Source organism: Belonocnema kinseyi, chromosome 5 (assembly GCF_010883055.1).
Source record: "Belonocnema kinseyi isolate 2016_QV_RU_SX_M_011 chromosome 5, B_treatae_v1, whole genome shotgun sequence".
NCBI lineage: Eukaryota > Metazoa > Arthropoda > Insecta > Hymenoptera > Cynipidae > Belonocnema > Belonocnema kinseyi.
Genome location: NC_046661.1, coordinates 44517212 through 44544857, shown reverse-complemented (window position 1 = coordinate 44544857; position 27646 = coordinate 44517212). Strand labels below are relative to the sequence as shown.

At 33.7% G+C, this 27646-nt stretch overlaps 1 protein-coding gene across 3 annotated transcripts in view; it reads left to right on the top strand.

Annotated features, from left to right (window-relative positions):
* Positions 1–27646, top strand: part of LOC117172386 (vascular endothelial growth factor receptor 1) — a 170861-nt gene that overhangs the window by 54501 nt on the left and 88714 nt on the right. Inside the window, exons 3-5 of one of the 3 annotated variants that reach the window (XM_033360248.1) lie at positions 2553–2745; positions 2987–3120; positions 16638–16785. In XM_033360248.1, coding sequence (XP_033216139.1) covers positions 2553–2745; positions 2987–3120; positions 16638–16785 — 475 coding nt within the window. Of the gene's footprint in view, positions 1–2552; positions 2746–2986; positions 3121–16637; positions 16786–18808; positions 18934–27646 lie in introns of those variants that run through there. The other 2 variants (XM_033360249.1, XM_033360250.1) reach the window with 2 other exon arrangements.

Here is a 27646-nt window from a genome sequence, read left to right as displayed (position 1 = left end):
GGTGGAATAAATGTCTAAACTTTGAGAATCCATGGTTTAAAGATCGATTTTTCGTTTTAGTATTTTCAAAATGGCGTCTTAATGGCAAAATTTTTGTGAAAATATTCATGAATTTTTTTTACAATAAACGATGCGCTTTTCGGAAAAATCATCAGTCATCGTATTCCTTGGCTGATTACAAGAACTTTTTATTCTTGATGATTTTTCCGAAAAGCGCATCGTTTATTGTAAAAAAATTCATGAATGTTTTCACAAAAATTTTGCCATTAAGACGCCATTTTGAAAATACTAAAACGAAAAATCGATCTTTAAACCATGGATTCTCAAAGTTTAGACATTTATTCCACCGGTTAGTGAGATTCCAGGTTAATTACAGACTCGAAAAGCTTTGGAAAATGGTTCACAAAAAAAATAGGCACGAAAAATCACGTTTTTTTTTTGTTTAAACTGCATCTTGGGATAATAAATAAATTTTTTGAGGAATTTCATTGGCACCGTCGGAAAGAGGAGATCTTAAGCAATAAAAATATATTTGTCTCAATTTTTTCTAGTGTCGTATAGTCTTAGTTATTGGCCGTTGAAAAGCAGTGTCCCGGTAGTGGCGTTTTGGCCGTTTAAGGGTTAAAGCAAAAATGAATATCGCGGTATCATATAAAACTTCATTTACAAATAAAATAATTGCAAGTAAAGCAAGGGGTCGCACGCGAAGCGCGCGTATGGACTTCTATGTATATAGTATTTTAGTACATTTAATAAAAAATCATAGCAAAAACTTAAAACTCATAAATATGATCAAATATTAAAATAGGTCAAAATTTTCGATGCTTTTAAATGACAAACAACCTCACATATTACATTATTTTCAAGATTGGACTGTTATGTACACGCCCGTTAAGTAAGTACTTCCTATACGATTCAGAGTGTATTCTTCGTTCAGTTAATTTAGTAGAATTAAAGCCCGAAAATTAAAAAATGTATTTCATTAAGGAATTCTTCATTCTACTAAAGTAACAGAGTAACAACAACGCTTAACTTAATAATTTAGATGTTATGCTTCACATGATTTTTCCTGGTGTTACTGAACTGATTAATGAATAAGTCCGAAATCACTGATTAATTATTGAGATGTTGAACTACTATTTCAATCCGTGCATTTTTCATTGATTCATATTTAGAGAGTACTGCTGAAAAAAATAATGAAACCACATAGCATTCTAGCTCGGACCGAATCACGTTTTAAATTTCGCGTCATACGAGATCACCAATCACAGTCTAAACAGACGCAGGTGAAAAAGTTATATATAGATCATATAAAGTTGACAAAGAACTGATATTTGTAATTTTTCTTGTACAGAAAAATGTCTAAAGCAAATTACAAATATTATTATTTTGTGCACTACATATAACTTTTTCCTTTGGGGATGACTGCCGCGTCAATCGTATGTTTTTCACGGCTCAACTTTCAGACGGCCCTCCAGTCTCATGAAATGCTGATTCAGAGTTAAAAATTGTACGTTACTCGTGCTGTGATAGACATGTCTCTTCACGCTGAACTCAATGTTCGCAGGGCGACTTGAAAACACAGTAAAAAAAAATTGTGCAAAATGATACCCAAATCAATATCATTTTTGTATGCAACAAAAATGATACCGAATTCAAGAGAATTTCGATCGACCGGAGTGAATGATCGACTTTTGAGATCATAATGATCTGATTCTGTATTATGTATGAATTTAAATCAAAATAGCTGACGTGCTTAGAGTACTTTACCTCATGTGCAAGCTTTTTGAGGTTTCTGATCGTGCAGTGTACTTGAAAAGTTAAAAAAGTAACGAAATCTTATACTAGAAAAAATCTCCTGTTAAGTCTAGTTGTCTCTTGTATGCAGTTAGATACTATTTTTAGGTTATGTCGTTAGGACGCCAGGGCTAAGAATTGGCGGCCCTGAAACAAAATTGATCCTTTTTCTCTACTGTGAAACCGCTACTTTGCGGACCAAAGAAAGTTATCAAAAAGTGACTATATCATGCCAATGCCGAAAAAATTCTTTAACGAGGCTTTTATGTAATGGCTTCTACATCTAATAACTATAATTAATTATTATGCATGATTAATTTCTCCTAAGGAATATTGTATAAAGTCAAACATAAAGCTGTAATATATAAACAATATGAAATTTAACGAAATTGGTCAAAGGCGGAACGCGCCTACAAGTAAGGGTGCCTGACCTATTTAAATGTACCCTAATAGCACGGAAGATTCCAAAAACGGTCCATGGGGCACTTTGGAACGCTCCAATGGAACGTTCCAAGAATAAATTATCGTTATTGTTATTGTTATTATTATCAATGAATATCGGATAAAAAAGAGAGCTTCAATAATGAGACACTTTAAAATTGAAAACATTTTTAATTCAACAATGTAATTATACAATTCTGTATTGTAAAGTATAAATCTTTGATCAGATCTAACAGATTAACGAGTTTTTCATTAAGAAAAATATTATATGCATAAGGTAATATAATAAATTATAATTGTTAACTTTTCTTTAGATAATTACTTCAAACTTTACGTCATCAGAAGGGGAATACCATGAGCAAGAATATTCTTACTTTCATGAATTTCGGCGTCCTGAAACTGTTGTTGGCGACACTGGGTGGTACGGTTGTGCAGATGTGAACGTAGCGACCCCTGATAACCTTGGTGAAGACCCACAGTTTGCCTGGATATATGTTTACGTCAAATGTACGTCATGAAAAAGATTCTTGTTCGAACATACTTATGTCATTGTAATTTTCCTGTACTTTACAAAAAGAAAGAAAATTCGAAACAAGCATGTCTAAAAAAGTACAAATCTATTCTTGTCCTTAAATACAATCGAAAAGTATATATTAAGAAATATATCAAACATTTTTATGATTTTAAATACTTTTCGATAAATAAGAATATACATTTTTGAGTTACATATATACCATTTTTATTTCAGCTAAAACAAAATTATTCGTCCAAGAAAACGATTCTCATTTCATGCGAATTAGTCGCGGAAACGATGCAATAATACCATGCAGGCCTACTTCTCCCGATATAAACATAACGATATCATTTGCAGCGGATGGGGAAGTATGTTTATATATTTTTAATTAAATAGCAATTATTATTTAATAATAATATAGAAGGTAGTCTCAGTGGTTCATATGGTTAGGCGCTCGGACTTCCCGTTGGAAGTCCGGGGTTCGATTCCTGATCCAGTACCTCTCGACATTTTTTCATCTGCCTTTACCGACGTTCTGGTGATTCAGATATCTCCTTAAGCTGTAGGTTCCCCTATCATGCACTTGGCTTCAACCGAGTCCGTGAATGGTGGGGTAAAAACCAGAATTTGTCCAATATGTAATCAGATACACCCTTATGAAAAAGAAGTATTGTTAAGTATTGGTTTCAGTACTTTTTTCGCGAAAAAGTATTAAATTAAATACTCACCAATATTTCTCTTTCATAAGGATACTGCTTTCATCAGATCACTTCATGGTATTACAAAAGTTGCGTCCGTAAGTGGTAATATATGTATACCGGGACAGCCCAGTGCAGACTATTCAAAAATAAAAATCCAACTGTAACAAAAATACCTCCGAAATATTATGCTGTAACCATCGTAAGCGTGAGAGATTAATTATATAGTAACACTAATCAGATATATCGACACAAAATTTTAACTTCAGGAACTAAATATTAAAAATAATGTGAAATATTTCTAATAAGGAAAGCCTTATAAAACAAAGTGAAAGGGTCTTCATCTATTCGAACAACAGTTTCGACATAATTGCAACCGCTTTTTAATAATATTTCATGATTAGAAACAATTTACGATTCATTCAAGGCCGACATATAAATTTCATGAAAAACCCCGAAAAAGGTTTCAAATTCCTTATGAAAAAGGAGTATTGGTAAGTATTGGATCCAGTACTTTGTTCGCAAGAAAGTTTTATAATTCCAATAGTGATTCGCGAAAAAAGTATTAGATCCAATACTTACCTATACTTTCTTTTCATAAGAGATACTGAAAAAAGATATTTATAATTTTTAGAGCTTCAAGATATTTTTTCGGTTTCTTAGGCTTCATAAAGAATATATTTTTCCCGAATATAAACTGAAAGAAAAATCCGAAAAAAATCGTAAAAATTAGGGACATTACGCTACCGAGTCGAAATTTAACCCTACTTTGAAGTTGCAGCTCCTTATTAAAAACTGCTTTAACGCTATTTAAACTTATAGCCCCTGCTTTAAACTTTTAACTTCAAGATAATGAAACGCTATAGCCTACTTTGAGGCTGTAACACCTGTATGAAGCTACTTTGAATCTTAAGACTCTACATTTTTATAATTCGAAACCTTACTTTAACGCTGTTTACCCCCCCCCCCCCTAAAATCAGCGGCGGATCCAGGCCTTGGTCTCGGAGGGGGCGATCGGGGCGTATAAGTCGAAAAAAGCAAAAAAAAAATATTTCAAGTTATAAGTATAAAAACTTAGAGCTGGGGGGGGGGGGGCGATCGCCCCGATCGCCCCCCTCTGGATCCACCAATGCCTACAATACTGACCCTACTTTTAATCTTTTGAGCCTATAATCTTGGAACTTCATGAAAATAAAGTAAAAATTATTTTTTACTTAGGTTAATTGAACTCATTGATAATCTTAATGACTGAATGCACAATCAATCAAAAAAAATTTAATTCGAGATTCAACTTAATTGTCAATAATTATTTATAAATACATCAATACTTCTTTGCAATGCTTAATCACAGAAACATATTTTCTCTTGACTGAAAATGCTGACAATTTGTATGAGAACGATATTAATCATCGAAAATTACAAAAAATTGTCGATTAATAGGTAATTATAAACCTTTTGATCAATAATTAATAAAAGTGCGTCTATTCATTATTTATGTAGGTGATTGAGAATCACAGCAAATTATAAGAATAAAATATTTTCTATCACTAACAACAAATATTATGAATAAAATAAAAAATTGAAAAAATATATTGAAATATATATTTAATATTATATAATTATAATAATAATTTTACGATCGGCAAAGCTCTGCTTTCTGTGCTCGCCGATAACTTGACATTGAAATCTTACTCTCTCTCTTCATCTAGCTTTTGGCAAATTTATGTATCGCTCGCAATCGTTCGTAATACTGGTTCCTTATCAAATTGGAAAGGACATCGTCATTCATAACACGCACACGCACACACACATATTTAGTACTACACTCATACGCTAAATTACTTTACAGTTCGGCCAATCTTGACTTGCTCCGTCCCCGGAAGAACGCTAAAAAACGTTAATCACACGTACATTTATGGACACAGTCACACACATTTAATTACTTGGATACCATATTCGCATATTTTTTGGTTCCCACACACCTTCGTATTTATGCTGGGTCACTTGAAAACCTTCGATCTCCACAACGATATATCGATCGTTTCGAAAAATTTTTATAACCTAATATGGTCCCTTAAAACGAGGGATGAGCTTGGGAGAGACTCTCTTAGTCGAATCAAAATTTCTTAGCATAACATAATCGCCTACCTGATATTCATGCGCGTCTTTTTACTTCTTATTAGCATTGTCAGTGTATCGATTTTGTGCCTCTTATAATTTAGCATCGGCTTTGGCACGTAGTGCAATCAAAGCTCTATCGTTTTTGTTTATGTTATTCTCCATAAATTCCATTACATAATTGCTAACCTTTCCACGTTGGCGTAAACTAAACGACAATTTACTAGGTTCCTCGCCTGTAGATATTACACGTATGTACCGCAGTCGTGATCGCTTGATCTTCCTAACATGGGCCCTAGGACTTTCTTGACAATTTCAACTTGCCCATTCGCTTGCGGAGACCCAGTTGCGACATTCTGGTGCTTAATGTCGTATTCCATAAAAAAGTCATGTCACTCTCGCGAAGTAAAAGATGTTCCGCGATCAGATGTTAAAATTCGTGGTTTGCTGTAATCTCAAAAATAGTTTTTTAAACACGCAATAGTTTCCACCCAATTTGTGGTTTTTGGGGCACAATTTTGTAAATTTAGTAAAGGCATTGACGACTACTAAAATTTGCTTCTTTGATTTTATCCTTGAATCGAAAATGTCAATATTATCCACGTGTACAATTTGAAACGGCTTATCGCCTTTCGGGATCATCTTGACCTCCGCTCCAGCTTTACCAGAAGTCGGTGTAAACGAAATGCATTTACAGCAATTTTTGATATGATCTGCAATCTTATTTTTCATATCCGGAAACCAATAACTTTTTCGTAGCGCTTTATATACTTTTCCGAATCCCTGATGACCAAGTTCGTCATAGTATTTAAAAACTAGATTTCTTCCATAGAATTTGGCACATAAAACAAAAGCGTGTTACCATTATCTGCTTTTCGATAAATTACACCATTCCTTAACTTAAACAATTTATCCTACATATCATGTTACACCTACTGAGCCCATCTACATTCGTTATCCCTCTTCCCTAACGATGGTCAGTTGCATAGTCAAAACTTCGAAGTTTCATAACCCATCTAGATATCCTAGCGTTAATGTCTCTTTTCTTTAAAGCCAATGTTAATGCGTTACAATCTGTTACTATTTTAAACTCAATTCCATGGAGATACACTCTAAATCTTCGCAACGTTTAAACAATGGCCATCATTTCAAGCTCAAAACTATGATACCGACTTTCTACTTCAGTCGTGCGCTTTGAAAAATAAAAAACCGGATGAAACTTTAAATCTTTTTTTCTTTGCATTAGAATATTACCCAATCCATGAGAGCTCGCTTTACAATGCAATTCTGTTTCAGCCTTAGGATCATAAATCGCCAAAATAGGAGCTTCTCTCAATTTTTTAAAAAGAAAATCAAATGATCTATGTTGTTCGTCTCCAAATTTGAATTCTGCGCCCTTTCGTAAAAGATCGTACAGAGGTTTAGCAAAAATTGAAAACTTTTTGATGAATTTCCCTTGGCTGTCGGAAACATTTATCTCACAAACCAAAAACTCAATATTGTTACAAAGAAATTCGCATTTATCGAGGCGAAGTTCCATTTTACTTTCTACCAAAAGTCTGAACACTTTTCTCAGAATTGTAAAGTGGTGCTCAATTGTGTTTATGGCTACCAATATGTCGTTCATATACGCCACTGGATCACCAGAATTAATGAGATCTAATCTCGAAAAGAACTTTGTGTCATTCAAAACATCGAGTTGATCATCAATTAAAGGCAATGAATAATTATCTTTTATAATATACTTGTTAAGCGTACGATAATCTATATACATACGTGGTTCACCATTTTTATTTCTCACTAAAACAATAGGGGATGCGTATTCGAATTCACGCGATTTGATACGCTTCAAGTTAATCAGCCTGTCTGAAATATTTTTTGGATCATTTTTCTCGGCATGGGACAATCTTCTAGGGCCAAATTGGAAGGGTTTATGATCTTGTAAATTTATTTTAATTTTCGCTTCAACCTTGGATTTTTCGGGCCTATCAGGATTAACATATTCCTCGTAAAATATGGTTCTGAGTTTATCTTGATCGCGTACAGAAATTCCCTCGTTAATTTTAAGGCATTCGGGTTTTTCAAATTTTATCGCATCAGTATCAATATTCAGAATTTCTTGAACAACTTCTTCAATAACTTCACCTGACTCGACCAATTTAAATCCGAATTCTCTTAATGAATCGCGCCCCAAAACAACTGGCAATTTCATTGTATTATCATCAAGAACTAATGAATTAATATCTCTAATCAACCCTCCAATTGTAGCCTTAGAATTGACAAATCCAAAAATGTTTAGTTTCGAATCATTTATACCAGAATACTCACAAGTAACTTTATTTATTTCCTGGATTACATCAGTATTAACACATCTTTTTTTTTTTATAAAGCTTATTGGACTTCCACTATCCAATCTTGTTGGTAACTCTATACTGAACACTTCACTATCAATCTTGAACTCGTGAATGACTCTTCTCAGGTCCTCGTCTTCTTCTCGCTGATTGACGTTGGTTGTCTCGGAATTTTTAGCTGAAGATTGCTCTCGTGAAGAGCGCTGATCTCATCGTGGACAATCCCTGATAGCGTGCTCGGTTGAGCCACACCTGAAGCCGGAAGCCTTCTTGCGTTCCGGCTGGTCACATTCGGAAGATACGTACCCCACTTGCTGAAATTATGGCAACGCATCCTGCGCTGGGTTAAAGTTTCCTCCTTGGCAGCGGGCTTCAAAATCGCCTTATCATCTTTCTAGTAAGGTTTAGGTTTCTCATCTAATGACGAGTATCTAGAAATCAGTGACACCTTCTCAAATGCAGACAATAACGTTTTTATGGATTCAAAACGTTGTGTGCGCGCCTGGTTGCGCAATGTCAGATCTGGTATTCCGTCAATAAAGTAATCTATTCGCTCAGTGTCATCAATCGGAACACGATTTGCCAAAATTGTTTTGTCGTGAATGTATTCGATGAACAGCTCACCTCGTTTCCAAATCCTTTCTTCAAATTGCTTTCTTAGGAAGACTTTGCTTTCAACCTTCAAAGACACCACCTGTTATATCAAAATGACTCAGCAACTCTCCAATCGAAGAAATATTGATTTTTGCGTTCTAAGACCATTAACTGATGGCGTACGCGTTCTAATGTGGCAAATTGTGAGACTTCTTCATCATTTCTAGACACTTCTAGATTTTCAGAACCTTGCAATTTGGCGAGCTCACGCTGCTTCGCCTCCTTTTGTTTAGAGAGTGCTTCTCTTTCGGCTCGAACTGCCCTCAATGCTTCTTCTTGATCCTAATTGCTTTTTTGCGCCACAGTGCCAGCTTTTAATTTTTCAATATCGCTTCTGGCTTTCTCTAATTCCGCCATTAGCGCCTCATTTTCTTTTCTCGAAGCTTGTAGATCGTTTTGCATAGGGCTGCGTAGTAGAACGTCTTTCAGTTTAACAATGGTCAAAGCATCAAGAGTCGCCAACATATTCTCACTTTCACTGGTAATCCTGTTGCTCACATTTTGCACGAAACAATAAGTGTAACAATTAAATGGTGCACTTTATCACGTGGGCTTTTATCTACAATAGGCCTGACCGTAGGCATAAACCTGGAAAGCCACCACACAAAAAACACTCGTGTAATCCGTTGCGCGTCCGTCAAGTTCAAATTCGAGAGCGTCCTAACACAAAGTTCCCGGACATTTTCAATTTTCTCGAATCAATTTAATAAACGCGACCGGTACCATCCCACTTCTGAGACTGTAATGTCAAGAATGGGGGCTTGGATGGTAATTTTACGAACAATTTAGGAGCTACACAATTAAAAAGTACGATAATTTATTAAAATATTAGAATAAAAAGGAAATAATATACTGAAGGGCTTGCCTTCACGGTCGACAAAGCTCTGGTTCTCTGTGCTTGCCGATAACTTGACATTACAATCTTACTCTCTCTCTCTTCATCTAGCTTTTGGCAAATTTATATATCGCTCTCAATTGTTCGTAATACTGGTTCCTTATCAAATTGGAAAGGACACCACCATTCATATAACGCACACAAACACACAAATATTCAGTACTATACTCAATCGCTCAATTACTTTACATTATGTTATGTAGCTTAGTTATGAGACAGGCTTAGTTGTGAGGCATTCGATTTTCTCTGTCATGCAATATCAACATGACCGACCCGATTACTCCCGAACTTCTTTTTGCTGAGATAGTATTTGTGCCTACACCGCAGTAGATAAATGCGTTTTTGCATCAGTTGCGCATATCGTGCGCAAAAATTAAGTGAAAAAACTATAGATTTTTTGCGAAGTGCCATTTTTTCGAGTGCATCAATTGAAAAAGGTAAGTGGAATGCATTATCATGTAGTGTTTTCCTCGTATTTTGTAATGCAATATTCCATTATGCCAATATGCGGTTGGAAACTTGTTGTTGCCATCCTCATAGTGGCGTCATGGTTTAGTTGTGAGACATAGTACTGGCTTAGTCATGAGACACTTTTCTTTTCCCAGTGTATACAATTGAAAGCGTATACGACGGTCAAATATAATTTTTGTCAGCATAAATTGTTTATTTCACATTTAACTGGTGTTTTGATCTATTTATTTTTATTTTTAGCAATGTCAACTCCAAAAACGTCAACTAAAACCGAAAAAACGGATTATAATACGCTGCTTGAAGGCATTAAAAGTTGTTTGTTAGAAAATGAAAGCATACGATCGGCTGTCTGCAACGGGCATTTCTCCATTCAATTGACGCTGATCTCGACGAAGATGAACAGTGGTGTATTATTTTTGATCAGACTAATATCGGTCGGGAAGAAGAAGTGGTCACATCTGAACCGTCAACATCTGAACCTACTACATCTCGATCGGAATCAGTTGTCAGCTGCCACCACTTTATCATCGATTTTAAACGAAATTGGCCCATTGCAAGCAACCGCTGCCACACAAAAACCATCGAAATGTGGCTGAAAGACGATAGGGAGTAACGAGCTGACTACTCCGAAAAAATTGCTATTTTGAAGAAGAAAGCAGCAGCAAAAAAGCAGCAGCAGCGAAGAAAGTAGCGCCGAAGAACCCAACACCAAAGAAGGCAAAACCACCAGCCAAGTGTTCCGAAGCAATACTATCACCACTATCGGTTGAAGATGCAGACTTTTGCACCATTTGCTTAAAGTTTTTGCCGATCACATTGACCGATTTTAACTCTATCAAATGCTTTTTGTAAGAGCGGCTTGTTCATTTGAGATGTGCAAATATGCGTGCAAGTTTCTACACTTGCAAACATTGTGATAGTGATTTCGATTGGGAAGATGATAATGAACTGTGAAAAGTGGCAGTTATAAAAATAATTATTGTCTACTGAAAGTCTTCAGAATGAATAAAAATTCATATTTGCTAATATTTATCTAGGTTTTACTTGATATTTTCCCGTTTTTAATGAATTTTTCTAGGTGTCTCATAACTAAGCCACTTTTTTTCTGTATTCCAATTTTTTTAATTATTCTATTTTCTAAATTGCTATATCTGGATCTGATTTTCAAACTGGCATTTGATCGGTCCTTGAAATTAATTCTTATTCAATTTGATCGTGTAGGTGTATTAAAAAGATATCTGGGGGCAGTTTGACTTGCCTGAATTTTAATTAATAAAGTCTTTTCGCATTTTTTTATTTTAGAAAATGTTTTCTCTGGACCTCATTTCAAAATTTGGGTTGATCAACCACTAAACTAAATTAGAGACTCTTTGGCAATAGGATTGTATCAGAAATAAATCTAGAGATAATATTTTAGGCCAGAATTGATATTCTAATTTGTTTAGAAATCATTCTATTTTCGACATTTCTATCTCTGGATCTTATTTCCAAACTGGCGTTTGATCAGCCCCTAAAATTAATTATAATTCAATTTGATGGTATAGGTGTATCAAAAATATATCTCGAAGCAATTTAACTTGCCTGAATTTCAATTAATAAAGACTTTTAGGATTTTTTTTTATTTTAGAAAATATTTTCTCTGGACCTCATCTCAAAATTTGGGTTGATCAACCACTAAACTAAATTAGAGACTCTTTGGCAATAGGATTGTAGCAGAAATAAATTTAGACATGATATTTCAGGCCAGAATTGTTATTCCAATTTGTTTAGAAATCATTCTATTTTGGAAATCGCTATATCTGGAACTGATTTCCAAACTCATCAGACCCTGCAATTAATTCTGAGTCATTTTGATGGTATCGGTGTATAAAAGAAATCTTGAAGCAATTTAACTAGCCTGAATTTTAATTAATAAAGTCTTTTGTGATTTTTTTTTATTTTACAACATTTTTTCGCTGTACCTCATCTCAAAATTTGGTTTGATCAATCACTAAAATAAATTAGAGACTCGTTGATGATAGGAGTATAGCATAAATAAATCTAGACAAGATATTTTAGGCCAAAATTCCTATTTCAATTTTCTAAGAAATTATTCAATTTTCGAAATTGCTTTCTCTGGATCTGATTTCCAAAATGGCATTTGATCAGCCTCTAAAATTAATTATAATTCGATTGGATGGTATAGATGTTTTAAGAGGATATCTCGAGGCAATCTAACTTGCCTGCATTTTAATTAATAAAGTCTTTAGGGATTTTTTATTTATTTTAGAAGACGTTTTTTCTGGGCCTCATTTCAAAATTTGTTTTGATCCGTCACTAAAATAAATGAGAGACTCGCTTAGGATAGGAGTGCATCATAAATAAATCTAGACATGATATTTTAGGCTAGAATGCAGTTGCAAGATAAGAATCAAAAATCAAAAATTTTTATGATCGAAATTTCCCAAGAATATCAAAGTAGCTCGTTCTGAAACTTGCGATGATGCAAATGATTATTTTTAATGTTTAATGCGGTAATAGAATTCCTTGAACTTTTGTACAATGCTTAAAAACCAGGTTAATTCATAACCCAAAATTTGCGAAGAAAACCGCTATGCAGAGGTACCGTGTTTGCTGCGTATCTTGAACCTCCGTTCGGCTCATGGGTCCAGCCAGATCTTTTGCGATTTAACTTGTTTTTTCAGTAATATTCTGATCGAGCTAGCGGCTTGAAACTCCCTAACTTTTCATAGAATTTAATTTTCTATCATTAAAAAACAAAAGTGAAAGGAACATTTTCATATTTCCATACATTTGCATACATCAATATAGGGTTTTGACCAGACCCCATGCGCCAAACAGAAGGATATCGGAGCATGTGCCTAACGGAGGACTAAGAACCGTGCGCTACATCGAACTCGCTTATCTTCGTCAATTGTCCGTCCTCCGTCAATTCTTCTTCAATTGACTTTAGTGGCTAATAAAATCAAATTTTAAGATGAGGTCCAAAGAAAACCTTTTTTTAAATAAAAAATATCCGTAAAGACTTTATTTATTAAAATTCAGGCAAGTTAAATTGACTCGAGATATCTATTTGATACATCTATGCCAACAAATTGAATTAGTATTAATTTTAGAGGCTGATCGATCCCCAGTCTTGGTATAAGGTCTAGAGATAATGATTTTCCAATAATGTTTATTGAAATAAACTAGCTAGAATGCATCAATTCCATCTGAATTTCCTCATGTGTATTTCGTCAAGGATCGATCTGTGAAAAAACAACGGAAATCAATGATTAATTTCAGAAGTAATATGTTACTTATTACAATTATTAATAAGTAATAGCTGTTAAAGCATTAATAAGTAATTATTGTTTAAATTATTACTGCCGACACTGCCAATAATAAACATACAAAACCACAAAACATTTCTTTGGTAAAGAATAATCAATCCAAAGTATGATAAAAAGGCCGGGCCGGTCTGTCATTATTTCGAGGTTATGTTCGGATTAACATTTTTACCCAAATCGCTGTGAGTAAATGTGGGTAATTTTAATTTAAAGTTTTCGCATGTAATATTTCATTTACTTTGATGAACAAATATCCTGTCTATTTATAACATAACTTTTTTATGCCGAAAATACGCATTAAACACAACCCTAATAGCACGGAACGTTCCGCGGGAGCCTTCAGAACGTTCAAGTGGAACGTTCCAGGAAGGTTCCACTAGGACCTGAGGGGAACTTTCCATTATTGTTATTTTTAATATCAATTATCTCGTAAACCGTGAGAGATAGGTAAAAATACATGTCATTTTTGAGTTTTGAATACCGTATATACTACATTGTGATATAGTATCTATATCATAAACTGACAGTAATTTTGACCTATCACTTACGGTTTATCGGGTATTCATTGATAATAATAACGATAACGATCATTTATTCTTTGAATGTTTCAGTGGAATGTAACTCAAACGTTCCACTGGAACGTTCCCAAGTAGCGGACATTTCACACACTCAGGGAACGTTCCTGTTACGTTCCACTGGAACGTTCCGAAGGTTCCCGTGGAAAGTTCCGAAAACGTTCCCGGAATGTTCCGTGCTACTAGGGAATGCACTGTGCGCCCACTGTAACCGCAAAATATTATTAACATTTTTGGTCTCTCATATATAACTTGTGTGAAATTTGTAATGAATCGGTTGTTATTATACATTTGATATACTCCCGTGCAGATATATTAATACTCGTAGAATATTATCACCAATTTGTCACTCAACAGCCATTCCATAATGTTATTGGAACAGAAACAAATTGACATTTACTTCTTAGTCCACAAGTCTCACTTCATTATTAATGAAACACTGCTATTATTTTTAATTACTACATAACATAACCTATATTTTTTTGACACTTGTATCCATTTGAAGTTTCGAACGCAACTATGGAAGCTATGATAAACTTGATCCGAATATGCACAGACTTGACCTAATGGCCGATCCGAGTGCAAATTTAAAGGCGCGAAATATGAAAATGCCCCTGTACAATGGTTTCTCCTCTGCTGTTGTGCAATTCGAGTAATATTCAAGTTAGCAATGCATGAAAGCGCTAGCGTGTTCACCCTGTATATGCCAGGCCCCGAAAAAAATATACATTAGTGACCTAAATCAAGTTTTCGAGAATGAGGAGTTTAAATTTGAGTAAAAACACTACTTCTGCTTACTGAAATCTTCAAAAAACTCAAAATTATTATTTTAAGTATATATGATTTTAAGAGCTGTCTGGTCGGGACCTCATTAAATACAGATTGCTTTGCCATACTTATAAATTCTTCACTAGAACCTGACAGGCAACTATAAGTTTTTTCTAGATGGATAAATTTCTGCACGGGAGTATACCAAATGTATAATAATCGATTTATTAAAAACTTTACTCAAGTTATATATGAGGGACCCAAAAGGAAATTTAATAGTACTGAGGTGTCTTCAATTTAAAAAATTTGTGCTTTCTGATCTACAATGAGGAAAAAGGAGGAAATTTTATATTAGTCCCATCAGAGAAAAAACAGAAGATAAACTTTACATCGATTTTCGATGAAAGATTCTCTGCAACAAAAATTAACTTTACAGGATAAACTTTAACGAAATATTGGGTAAACTTTGTTTTGTTTTTCCATGACAACACACATGTTTTGAAAAACGCGAAGTTGTCTGAATAAAACTTTATCCCTCTAAAAAATTTCATGAAACAAGTTTTATCAATACTTTATTCTGTGATGTGTTAGAAGCATTTTCTTATTCGAATTTTTACATGGATGGTTCTAATTGTAGTTCTTACACTTATTATCAAATATACGAGGTGTGTTCAAAAAATAAGATGACTTTATGGTTTTCTCAAAAAATATTCATTTATTCCTCAATATTTATGTTGTCCCCTTCAAAGTAATCCCTCTCAGATATAATACACTTTTGCCAACGCTTTTTCCAATCATCGAAGCACTTCTGATAATCATTTTGTGGTATAGCCTTGCGTTCTTTCAGCGATTAAGTTTTTATCTCCTCAATCGTTGAAAATCGATGTCCTTTCATGGGTCTCTTCAGTTTTGAGAAAAGAAAAAAGTCACTGGGGGCCAAATCCGGTGAATATGGAGGCTAAGGCATGACTGTGATGCTGTTTTTGGTCAGAGAATAAATCTTTCACAAGCAACGATGAATGAGCAGGTGCATTATCGTGATGCAAAAGCCACGAATTGTTTTTCCAAAGTTCCAGAAGTTTTTTGCGTATCGCCTCTCGCAAACGGCGCATAACTTGAAGGTGATACTCCTTATTGACCGTACGACCTTGTGGTAAGAATTCCTGATGCGCTACGCCACGGTAATCAAAGAAGACAGTGAGCAAAACCTTCACATTTGACCGAACTTGACGTGCTTTTTTCAGTCTTGGAGACTCAAGATGCTTCCACTGAGGCGATTGGGCTTTCGTTTTGACGTCATAACCATATGCCCACGATTCATCCCCAGTTATAACCCTTTTGAGAAAATCAGGATCATTATTGACTTCATTGAACATCTCCTGAGCGATGGTCATGCGATGGATCTTGTGATCAAAATTAAGCAGTTTTGGAACAAATTTCGCTGACACACGTCTCATGCTCAAAACGTCCGAAAAGATAGCATGGCATGAGCCAACCGATATGCCAAAATCTTCAGCAACTTTTCTGATGGTAATTCGGCGTATGCAACTGTCAACATTTCAAGAGTTTTAGAGTACTGGATTCCATTTTTCACACAAAATTTAATGCAAACTCTTTGCTCCATTTTTTTCGAAAGAAGGAAATCGCCGAGCACACCAAACCCTTCTAACCTTTTACATATGATCGTGACGAGTGTACCAACACAACAACACAAAAAATTTAAAACTTGAATGTACGTAGCCCACGAAAATTGAAAAGTCACCTTACTTTTGGAACACGCCTCGTATATAAACAAATTATTATATTTATTATCACTAATAAAGTTATTAACCTATATTTTTATATAATGAAACAACTCTTTGATTGCCGTAGTTGTAGACTGCGAAACCCTTCCTTGAATGCGTTTGGCATCCTCTTATCGAACTGATTTTTAATACATATTTCAGAAATAGTTGCATTTATTTACATTCCAAACTTCACCCCGCACGACCAAACATAATTTTTCTATTTATTTTTTTAAACTTAGGTACATGAGGAAATGCAGTCAACATTTGATCCACGGGTTGGATTTAGACTTAATAATCCTAAATTGAAGGATAGCGAACTTTATTCTTGTACTGCGATAAATTCAGATGGTTTGAATCAGACTTTCACGGTTCATGTTACAGTCATGAGTAAGTACCACAATGTTACAAATAACATATTATTAAAATTATTTCATTAAATGTAAGAAATTTATTATGCACTGATTGCATTAGATCTCTGTATATAACTATATCTAACTAAATAAGATACGCTTCTTTTATTAAAAAAAAAAACAACTGAATTTAATGAAATTTCATTAAATTGAACAGAATTCTGTTGAATATTGAAGTGAGGCGAAATGCTTTTTCTACTTCTTTTACTTTATTTTTACCAATAATAGAAAAACATATAATTAATAAATTACGTAAAATTCGTTTACATTTAGGTGAATTAGGCTAAATTCAATTATCTTTCGTTGATTTATATCAAATTCTGATAAATTCCGATAAATAGCCTTGATTTCTTTTGAATTCAGTTGAAGTCACTATGGCTAATTTAAATGCAGTTAAAATCACCTTGAGATTATGAGTGAAATTCTATTAAATTAATTTACAGTTCTTTTAAATTTGTTTAAAATTTAGGTCAAGTTCCTTCAATTTATCTTAAATTTAGTTTAAATCAATTTCAGTGTTGTTAAATCCACTTTAAAGCGATTGTGTTCTTTTTCGATTAAATCCTCTGAATTTCGTTGAATTCCGTTGAATGGATTCAAATTATGCTGAATTCCACTCAATCAGTGGCGTAGCCAGGGCGTGGCTTGGGGGCTCAAGCCCCCCCCCCCTCGAAAATAAGGATTTTCATTATTCAATTTTCTTTCCACCCACTCTTTGGCTATACACAAACCCTAAGCCCCTCCAAAAAAGTCGTAGCCCCCCAAAAAAAAAATCCTGGCTAGGCCACTGCACTAAATTGAACTGCAGTTGATCGATTTTCATTCAATTCTATTGCATTCCGATAAACTTAATGAGATTTTTTTTGAAATAATTGTTTTATTGTATTAACGAGTAGAATTCCTTTAAATTAATTAAGCGGAGGTTACATGAGCTAGATAATGCTATGTTTCTTATAATAGGAATGATACATTAAAGTCACATACTGTACATTTGTTAACTTTTTTATACAATTATTTGATTGTCTGTAAAATTGGACAAATACGTTTAAATTCATGAAAAGAAAATAATAATTTCTAGTCGAACTTCTATTTCACTTTTTACGATTCGTGGAAAAAATCTTGTACAAATTACAATCTGTGGTGGAAGAGCTGAAGCGTTTATGTACACCTACCATAATTGCAAGAAAAATAAGAATTTATATTCCTTCAATTTTGTCAAATCCGATACATATTGTATAACTTTAAAATCAAGAATGTCATATTTTTTGGCGTACTTTGAAAATAGACTGCTCAAGTTTATAAACAAATTAAAAATCATGCTAATATTGAATTAAGTGTCCAATGACATAAGGGCTATTTAAATGAAAACGGGCCTACAATAGCTCTATGCAATGACAACCTCTCTCCTACAATTATAAATTTATTGATTTCGTATTTTAATCACATAATCTAAATGGCTAAATACAATCACCATAATAGGGGTTTTTTGAAAAATGGTCTGGTTCTTGTTTTTTTTCTAATTAATTGAAAATATGATGAGTTTTGTGCATCGTGGAGAAAGCAAACCGCCACCATGAGTGTACCCATGGTGAACTGAATAACGGCGTGATACGTTACACAATGAAACAGCTGGTGATCTCAAAGTTTCACTAGTGCGACTGGTCCTAATAAACAACACTTATCTCGCGCGGGTAACTTCTAAATCCCCTAACTGTAACGGACCTCTTTAAAAACAACGCATCTGCAGATTCTAAACCTCGTAACTTTACTGAGCCCGTTTAAAAACAAGGTAACTCGATTTTTCCCTTTTTTCAATAGAGTTTATTTTAATCATCACAATTCTGTTTCGTTTCAAACCGAAAGGCAATCGACCAAAATGTGAAGTACTATATGTTTTTGAAATATTACAAACATTTTTTATAAAGCTGAATACCCAATTGAATTACGATCTACAAGCAATATACCAAATTTTGGTATACCGCGGCAAACAGCGTGTATCACGTTCGGTCTCGTTTTGACTGCAGTAACCATTAGTTTCCTTCTTATAAGGAAGTCCTTAGGTAATGACAGAAGCATTCTAAAATGTCGTCTGATACGGTGCTAGATACGACGGATGTCAAAATAGGTAAGTAGAAACATTATCAATATTTACTTAGGTTTAAATTTATGAAATAACGCGCAGCTCAACATTTTTGAAACATAACCTCTCTTGTACTGCTAATGTCATGCCTGAAATATTTAGCTTTATAAAAAATGTTTGTAATATTTCCAAAAAAAATGAAGTGCTTCACATTTCCGTCGATTGCATGTCGATTTGAAACGAAACAGAATTGTGACAATTAAAATGAGCTCTATTGAAAAAAGGGAAAAATCAAGTTACGTTGTTTTCAAACGGACTCAGTAAAGTTACGAGGTTTAGAATCTGCATGCTACAGATGCGTTGTTTTTAAAGAAGTCCGGCACAGTTAGGGGATTTAGAATTGACCCGCGTGAAATTTGTGATTTTTATTAGGACCCATCGTAGCAATCTCGCGAGCGCCATGGCGCGCGCCTATTACTTTTTTTTTTAATTTCAAAGGATAAACCAAATGCTAATTTTTTCTATGTTATTTATATTTAATGAATGTTCAAAATATTAGTATAAAATAATTAGAAGGCACCACAGGATGAGTTTCGTACATGTAACTGTAATTAATCTTTTATAATAAGATTCAAGCAAATTTCGTCTTTTCTGGTAGCAAATTAAATTGAACTTTTTTATTCAAAATTTTTTTTTTTTTCATTGAAAAATTAATTTGGACCTGATATTGATGAATCACATTTACTATAATTTTGTAACTCACGTTAATGAAAATCATATTCTTTATATAAGGCACTTTGCATTTTTATACCACAATTTTTGTTGATCAATTTAGAAAATTTTTCAACATGCGTGTTGATTAATTTACCACATTATCCCTCAGTATTTAATATGTTCCATCATTTTGCGTTCAAAAGAATTTTTATTTGTTATTTTAACAACTATTCCAAAAAATATTTAACAAAATTTATAAGTAAAATAAACTCTTTTTTGGTGATAAATAATAATTATTCTCACATCTATAATTTCGTCAACAAATTTACGCATTACCTTTTGCCAATTTATAATTATCACAAAGTGTTTTAAATACGCCAATAAGAAATAAGTTATGTTTTAAAAGAGTTTTATACTTACTAATATTATTACTTCTATTTCAATTACTATTATATTTACAAATATTGTCACTTCTACTATTATTGCATATTCACACTAATTACTTAATGGCTTATAAGTCCAGCACACACGTGCATTATAATTAATGGCCTTATATAAGTAAAAAAATATATTTAATCAGCTTGTTGCCACTTGGTCAACTCTCTCCTGAAAATCTTGGCCAAGTCTCCCCAACATTAGTTGTTGAATACAATGTCATACAAATTTGAGTAATAACTGTTTCATTATTTCAAGTTATACAAAAACATTACACGATTTCGTCAGAAATAACATGATATATACGTACTATACAAATTTTGAATTAAAGAGTAGATAAATTCTTACAAAGTTGGACAAAAATTACATTTTTGAATACAAATGTACTAATTACAGGATATCTTCTACAAGGTTACTAGCATTAATCATTTTAAACATTAAAAAAATTACATTAAAAAAATAATCCACGTATGAAAATAGTTTTTTACTATTTGTAAAGACCAATCAAATGCACGTTTCTCCTCACCTAGAATTTTCACATTAAAGTTTATTTAAAAAAATACATTATTTTCATTATTAAACATAAAATATATTAAAATTAAACTAATAATTATTATATTTAAAATGACCGTAAAACTAATGAAATTATTTATTAAATGTTAGTGTTACTTTTTCTTCACAACTTTTAAAACATCGATTAAATGTACTTTAATAATACGTTAAAAAAAAGAAAAACTTGAAAAGTCTTTTGGCTTAAAAGTTCAAGAATTGGCATAATTTTCTTTTCTTTTTTGACTGAGAATTCTTTATTTGTTGAAAATTCTTTTCTTTTTGTTTAAAGATGTCCACTACTACATATTCGTTGAGAATTATTTTTTTAATGCATCTGTTTTTGTTTCATTCAAAAACATTAGTTTTTAACAAAATGGTTTAACTTTTTACCAAGTAGATAGATTATTGAATATTTTGAATAACAGCATTTTTTAAATTGTTCCCTTTTAGTTTATAAATCAAGCAATTGGTTGAAAATTTGTCTTTTTGGTATAACATTAATCTTATTATTTAAAAATGAATCTTTTAAACATAGATTACAAAATTCAAATAATTTTTTTTCCTATAACGGAAAAAAGCTTCTCGCCAAATTTAATCTAAAAACAACATGATTCCATTTCTGATAGCTTCTGCACCTGGAAATGCAAAACCTGCCTGATTTGAAATGGATTGCATCTCCTTCGAAATAATTTGTATAACACTGTTTTCTGGTTGTAAAGTAATTTTTTTACCTGAAAATTTAACTGTGGCGTTTTAAGTAGAAAATTAATAATTTTAATTGAAGCTTGACCCTCTTTAGTTGAAAAATTAACTATCTGTTTTAACATTTATGGATATTGTTAAAAATCTGTCTTTTCTGGTAGAAAATTAATCTTCTTGGTTGAAAATTCCTCTTTCTGATTGTGGATTCAACTATTTTGTTGACAATTCTTTTTTTAAAATAATTTATTGGTTTTGAAACTTTAAATATCCATTTTTAGTTGGAAATTAAGATTTTTAATTTAAATTGTGTTTTTTGTTGTTAGAAATTCATCTATTTTTGTAGAAAATCAATCCTCTTGATTGAAAATTCATCTTTTTGATTGACGATAAAATTATTTTGTTCCAAATTCCATTTTTTGTTCGCTAAAAATTAATTTCTAAATTGAAAATCGATTTCTTTTATTCAAAAATTTTAATATTTGATAAAAAATGCATCTTTTTTTGTAGAGAATTCAACAATTGCTTTTTATATTCCACTTTTCTTGCCCTCAATTAATTTCTTAACTAAAAACTGAACTATCCCATTGTTGGTTGAATATAAAGTTGCTAATTGAAACATCATCTATTTTGGTTTAAAATGAATCTTTTTGATTGAGAATTCAACTATTTGGTTAAAATCCCTTTTCTTTAAATTAATTACTCCAAAGGTGAAATATAATGACATCCTTTGTTGTTGAAAAATAATATTTTTAGGTAAAAAATCAATTATTTGTTTGAAATTTAATGGATTTTGTTGAAAATTTCTCATTTTTGGTAGGAAAATAATATTCTTGTTTGAAAATTCGTCTTTTTAAGTGAGGATTCAGTTCTTTTGTGGAAAAATCCTTTCTAATTGGTCAACAAATAATTTCTTTAAAAGAAAATTTGATTATACCATTTTTGATATAAAATGGACTATTTAACGTATGCATGTATGTATATGTGGATGCATGTATATGTGTATGTATTTATGTATGCATGTATGTAATTTTTTTGATCTCTTCCTTTTACGGGTTTATATATTTATAATGCCATCAGTTGTCTAACTTAACTACTCCTTATATTCTGCTATTTCGTTTAACGTGGTATAAACAATAGCAAATTAACGCAAATAAAACAAAAACTATGGCGTTCGAAGGAAAGAGTGAGAAAACGCTATGCAATATTTTAGTAAATGATGAGAGAATTGAACAAGTTGATAAGTTCGTATACATTGGTAGCTTATTTACTAGGGGCGGGAAGATAGATGAGGAATTAGATAGACGAATAAATGAAGGTAAGAAGGTTATTGGTAGAGCAGGTCCCCTTATCAGAAGTAAAAATATATCAAATAAAGCTAAAATGGCAATACATAATTCTATATTTGTACCGACTATACTATATGGTAGCGAGACATGAACTTGTCAAGAAAAAGATAAGAGTAAAATTAACGCAATTGACATGAGATCCATGCGCATAATAAGCGGGAAATCCCTAATGGACAAAGTAAGTAACGAGATAATTCTAAAAGAATCTGGTGCAGAAGAGACGCTAGCAGACACATGGGAAAGAAATCGGTTAAGATGGTTCGGACATGTTGAGAGAATGCCAAATGAACGCCTAACGAAACAAGTGTATCAAGGTAAAGTAAATGGCAACGTGCCCAGAGGTATACCGCGGAAAGAATGGTTAGAATGTGTGAATGAGACCCTACTTAGAAGAGACATAAGAAGTCATAGAAATACGAGAGCCTGCATGAAAAAATGCATGGACATGAAAGAAGCTAGAGTAGTATGCCAGGACAGGAAAGTATGGCGGCAAATAGTTAATAAAAAGAGTGCCAGTAGAGTGAACGACGCCTGAAACAAAGACCTTGGCTATTAATGGTCCCAAGTGGGGAACCTTACATAACGACTTCGTGAGGTCCTTCGCTTGGGGTGATTGCTAGAGAGATTGATCAGCAACCTGGGTCGGAGCAGTGTTGCGGAACGAACGTGTTATTTACTTAAATAGCACGAGAATTCTGGATCAATCTGAAAAATCTCTATCCCTTCCACACACTACTCCTTTCTCCTGCCGAGTGAGTCACGCCTAACCCGAAAGGGAAATGGCTTAATGGTGTAATATTAATAATAATAATAACATTAATTTTAAAAATAAGCGATCTTGCAGGGCTTTCGTTTCCTGTTACCATCTCCCTTCTCCTTGTTTTACTAATAGCTCTAACTCTATGTCCAGCCACTCCACAACCCCTTCTCGTATATTAAAAACCCTTCTCATTTTTCTTCTTTTTTCTTCCCATTTTGAATTTCCCACATTACTGTTCGTCTTAATGTTACGAAATTCGCACAAACATGCTTGTCTTACTCTATTTCCCTCTCCCCTTTTTAGCTTCTCTTTAAACCTCCACGCACTATTAATTTGTCCAGTAACCATTTTTTCCCTCTCTAATTCTTCCCTTAACATGTATCCTGGGCAACTCCAGCTAACTCCCATTACCCATCTCAGAAATCGCTCATGCACGTTCTCTACTTTTCTATGTTCCTTTCATCCCCAGATCTCCACTCCTTAACACAACACCGCCCAAACCAATGCATCAAACAACCAGACCTTCATTTTACAATCGTCCTTGAACCTATTTTTTCTGATTCCCCATACTAGGCCCATACCTTTACTCACACATTCAATTCTTTTCCTTACCTGCAACTCATTGTCCCCTTCTTCCTCAAACCTAAAATCTAGGTTACAGAACTCCTCCACAATTTCCACTTTTTGTCCATGCATTTTTTAAAAGTAATTTATTTTTTTCTTTCTATTTCTGAAGCACAACAACTTTCGCTTATCTACTCTCACTATTAAATCTTTTGCTGCAACATACTCTTCTAAGATTCTCATCATTAGGTTCATTCTCTTCTCATCATCTGCTAACAGAACTGCATCGCCCCCGTATGCTAGAGAGTATAGTTTGCTATTGTCCAAAACCGTTCCTCCTTTCCCTTTCTCCTTTAGCTTCCCCTCTAAGTCTACCGGCAACATATCGAATAGTAACGGGTTCAACAAGCACCCTTGCCTTAGACCCCCTCCTGTCCAGAAAATCTGCTCTTTTTTCTTTTCTTTTTGTTCTACCTGACTCTCCAACCTTTTTCTTAAGATTCCTACAATATATTTTATAGTAGACTGGCATTAGAGTAATCCCTCTGTATTTCTCTATCTTCTTTCCTTCCCCTTTCTTGACAAGCGGTACCACCAGTTCTGTCATCCACTCTTCCGCCCACTCTTCCCATTTTCAGACCTTATTGCAGATCTTTCACAGTCCATCCCTGACGCCTTCTCTTCAATACTTCATCGCTTTGTTCTCCATCCCGTCTTCTCCTGTCGCTTTGTTTCTTTTTAGTCTATTCATTGCCTCATCTACTTCTTCTCTTGTTATCTCGTTCCCTTCCTCCATTTCACCTTAGACTATCCTTCACTTTTCCCATTTAATCTTATTTTTCTCGTCCCCTAAGAAACCCTTAAAATAATCCATCCATTCTTCCATTTCTATTTCTTTCTTAACGTATTTCCTTCCCCCTCTATCCTTATTTATCACATTCCACACTCTACCTTCCTCGATCGTTTTTTCTACCTCTGCCTTATATTCATCCTTTCCCCTTTTGTCTTCTTCTTTCCAGCATCTCCTCATGTTCTTTTTTCTTCCTGTTATACTCATTCCTCTCTATTTCCCCTTTTCTCCATTTTCTTACATACTCTTTCATTCGCTCTTTACTCTCCTAGCAGTTCTTGTTCCACCAGCCTCTCTTGCCTCCTATTCTTTATCTTTAGTATCCAACTCACCCTTTAACTTCTCAATCGATCCCTTTAATCTTTCAATTAACGAGTCTACTCCCTCCTCTTTTTCATACCTAACCTTCTCCTTTTCCATCTGTTGTTTAAACGCTTTTAATTTATCTATCCCCCAGATTCTCATTTCCGTGTTTCTTTCATCCCCCTTTTCCGTTCTTTCTCTGCCGCGCTTACTGACACCTCTTTTTAGTGTAGCTATGGCCGGGAAGTTCTCCGAACCTATCTAATTCGCTACCTTCATACTCCCTATCATATGCCGCATTCTTTCTTTAGCCAAGATGTAGTTTATTACTGTTGCTTCCTTACCTTAGAAAGTGATCTACCCTTCCTCATCTCCTTTCGTATTGCCTTTACATATAAAACATCCTCTTTCTCCTATCATGTCTAGTAACTTCCTCCCCTTCCTGTCCGTCTCTCTATGTTTGGAGTTCCTTATAAATGCCTCCTTTTCTTCATCCCATAACCCTCCCCCCCTTTGTTCGCCAGTCCATGCATTTAAGTCCCCTCCTATTAAAACAAATTCTTCCTTCTTTTCCTCCATCCACCTCCTTATTACTCTCCAGCCTTCCTCTTCCCCTCTTCTGTATACACAAACACCGATATTTTGACATTTCCAATTATAATTCTTCTTACCATTGTTCCATCCTTTTCCTCCGTGTCTCCATCTTTTCTCCCTTTTACTGCTTATTCTTTTTCAACCCTGAAACCATGCCGCCCATCCCTTTCCCTTTCTCTTGTTTCACTCCCCACTTTTAATCCCATAACTACTAGGTTATTTTTCCTCTTTGCCCTTTCTTCCCCCTCTAATCTTCTTTCAATCTCACTCAGTCTTTTCTTCAATCTTTCATTATCACTTTGTACGTCCCTTTCTTCCCTCTAACTATTTCTTCAATCTCTGCTTTTTCCGATATACTCGTTCCTAATTTCTAAATTGCTTACCCGTTTCTCCAACTGTGTTATCTCTCACTGCTCGTCACGCTTGCCTTTTTTTGCCATTCGTCCAGACTCCTATTCGAACCCGCGTTGCCTAGCTTGTGGAGGCGCTGTAAATTTTAGGGCCTTCCGCGTTGATTGCTTGTACCTGAGTCTTTCCTCGCTACCACCCCCTCCCTGGTTGACTTCTTGAATTTTTCCACACCACTGCTGTGATTGCGATTAACGTCACCCTTCCCTCCACTGCGCACGCTTTCAGAAAAGTCAGCTCTTGTTGCTACTACGGCTTGCTGTTCTGTGCGATCGTCCAGTAACAGTGTCTCCAGAACGTGGGATTTTTCGACCCCCACCACTCTCCCATCTGAGAGCGACACATTCAAACGTAGCGTGTCGGTGAGTCGACTCTGTTAAATGCTGCGAAGCCCAGCCTCGTGTAAAGCCGAAAATGCACGAGGCAGGAACCCGAGCTCTCCCGACTTCACGAATGACGATCGAGCTGCTCCTCAAATATATTCAGGTTTTGAAATCCTGAGTTACCTTAGAACCATCATGCTTATTGCGAAGAGGCAAATATAATGGACTTTATGTAAATAGATATAGGAGACAAGACTTCTGGGTCTAAAATGTTTCAAATTTTGTTTTGCATGCCTTAGTCATAATTTTAGTAAACAATTGATTTTTCCCAAATAAAAAACAAATTTTCGACAAAATAGATAAATTTTCAATCTAAGAAATTAATTTAAAAAATATTTTTTTTAACTTAAACATTGTAGTTTATACTGAAGCTTGCAGTTAAAAAAAATAAATTGTAAACCCAAATAAATGCGAATTTTCAACAAAAGAAATCAATTTTTTATCTAAAACAAATGAATTTTTAAAGAATAATAATTCACCAACAAAGAAGATAAATTTATAACTACAAAGGAAATTTTTCAAGAAAAAAAAAGTGTCAACAAAATTGATCAATTTTCATCTATAGAAACGAATTTTGAACTAAAACAATAAGTATTCGATCAAAAATGGACTAGTTAAATTTTCAGATAAAAAATAGAATTTTCAACGAAAGAAAATAATTTTCAACTAAAATTATAATGTTTCAACGAAAAATTTAACAGATAAATTTTCAGTTGAAAAATAATTATCAACTCCAAGAAATCAAAGTTTCCACAAAATGTTTAAATTTCTAAGCAAAAAATTAAATTTGCAAACAAATAATTTAATTTTCAACCCAATAACTTTCTACCGAAAACATAAATTCACAATTTTCGAACTCAATTTTAAAAAACAAAAATTTTTATTAACAAACTAGATAAATTTCCAAAAAAACAGATGAACTTTTAACCATTTTATACCAAAATACAAGAAGTTTAACCAAAAAATGAATTTTCATCCAAAGAAATAAATTTTTTGATTAAAATAGATGAATTTTTAAACAAGGAGAATAATTTTCAACCAAAAAAGAAGAATTGTGGGTCCGGATGCAATAAGGGCACATAAAATTTTTTCGTGCGAAAACGAAGTCCCCTGGAGGCTTTAGAAAAAATTTTCGAATTTTAATTTT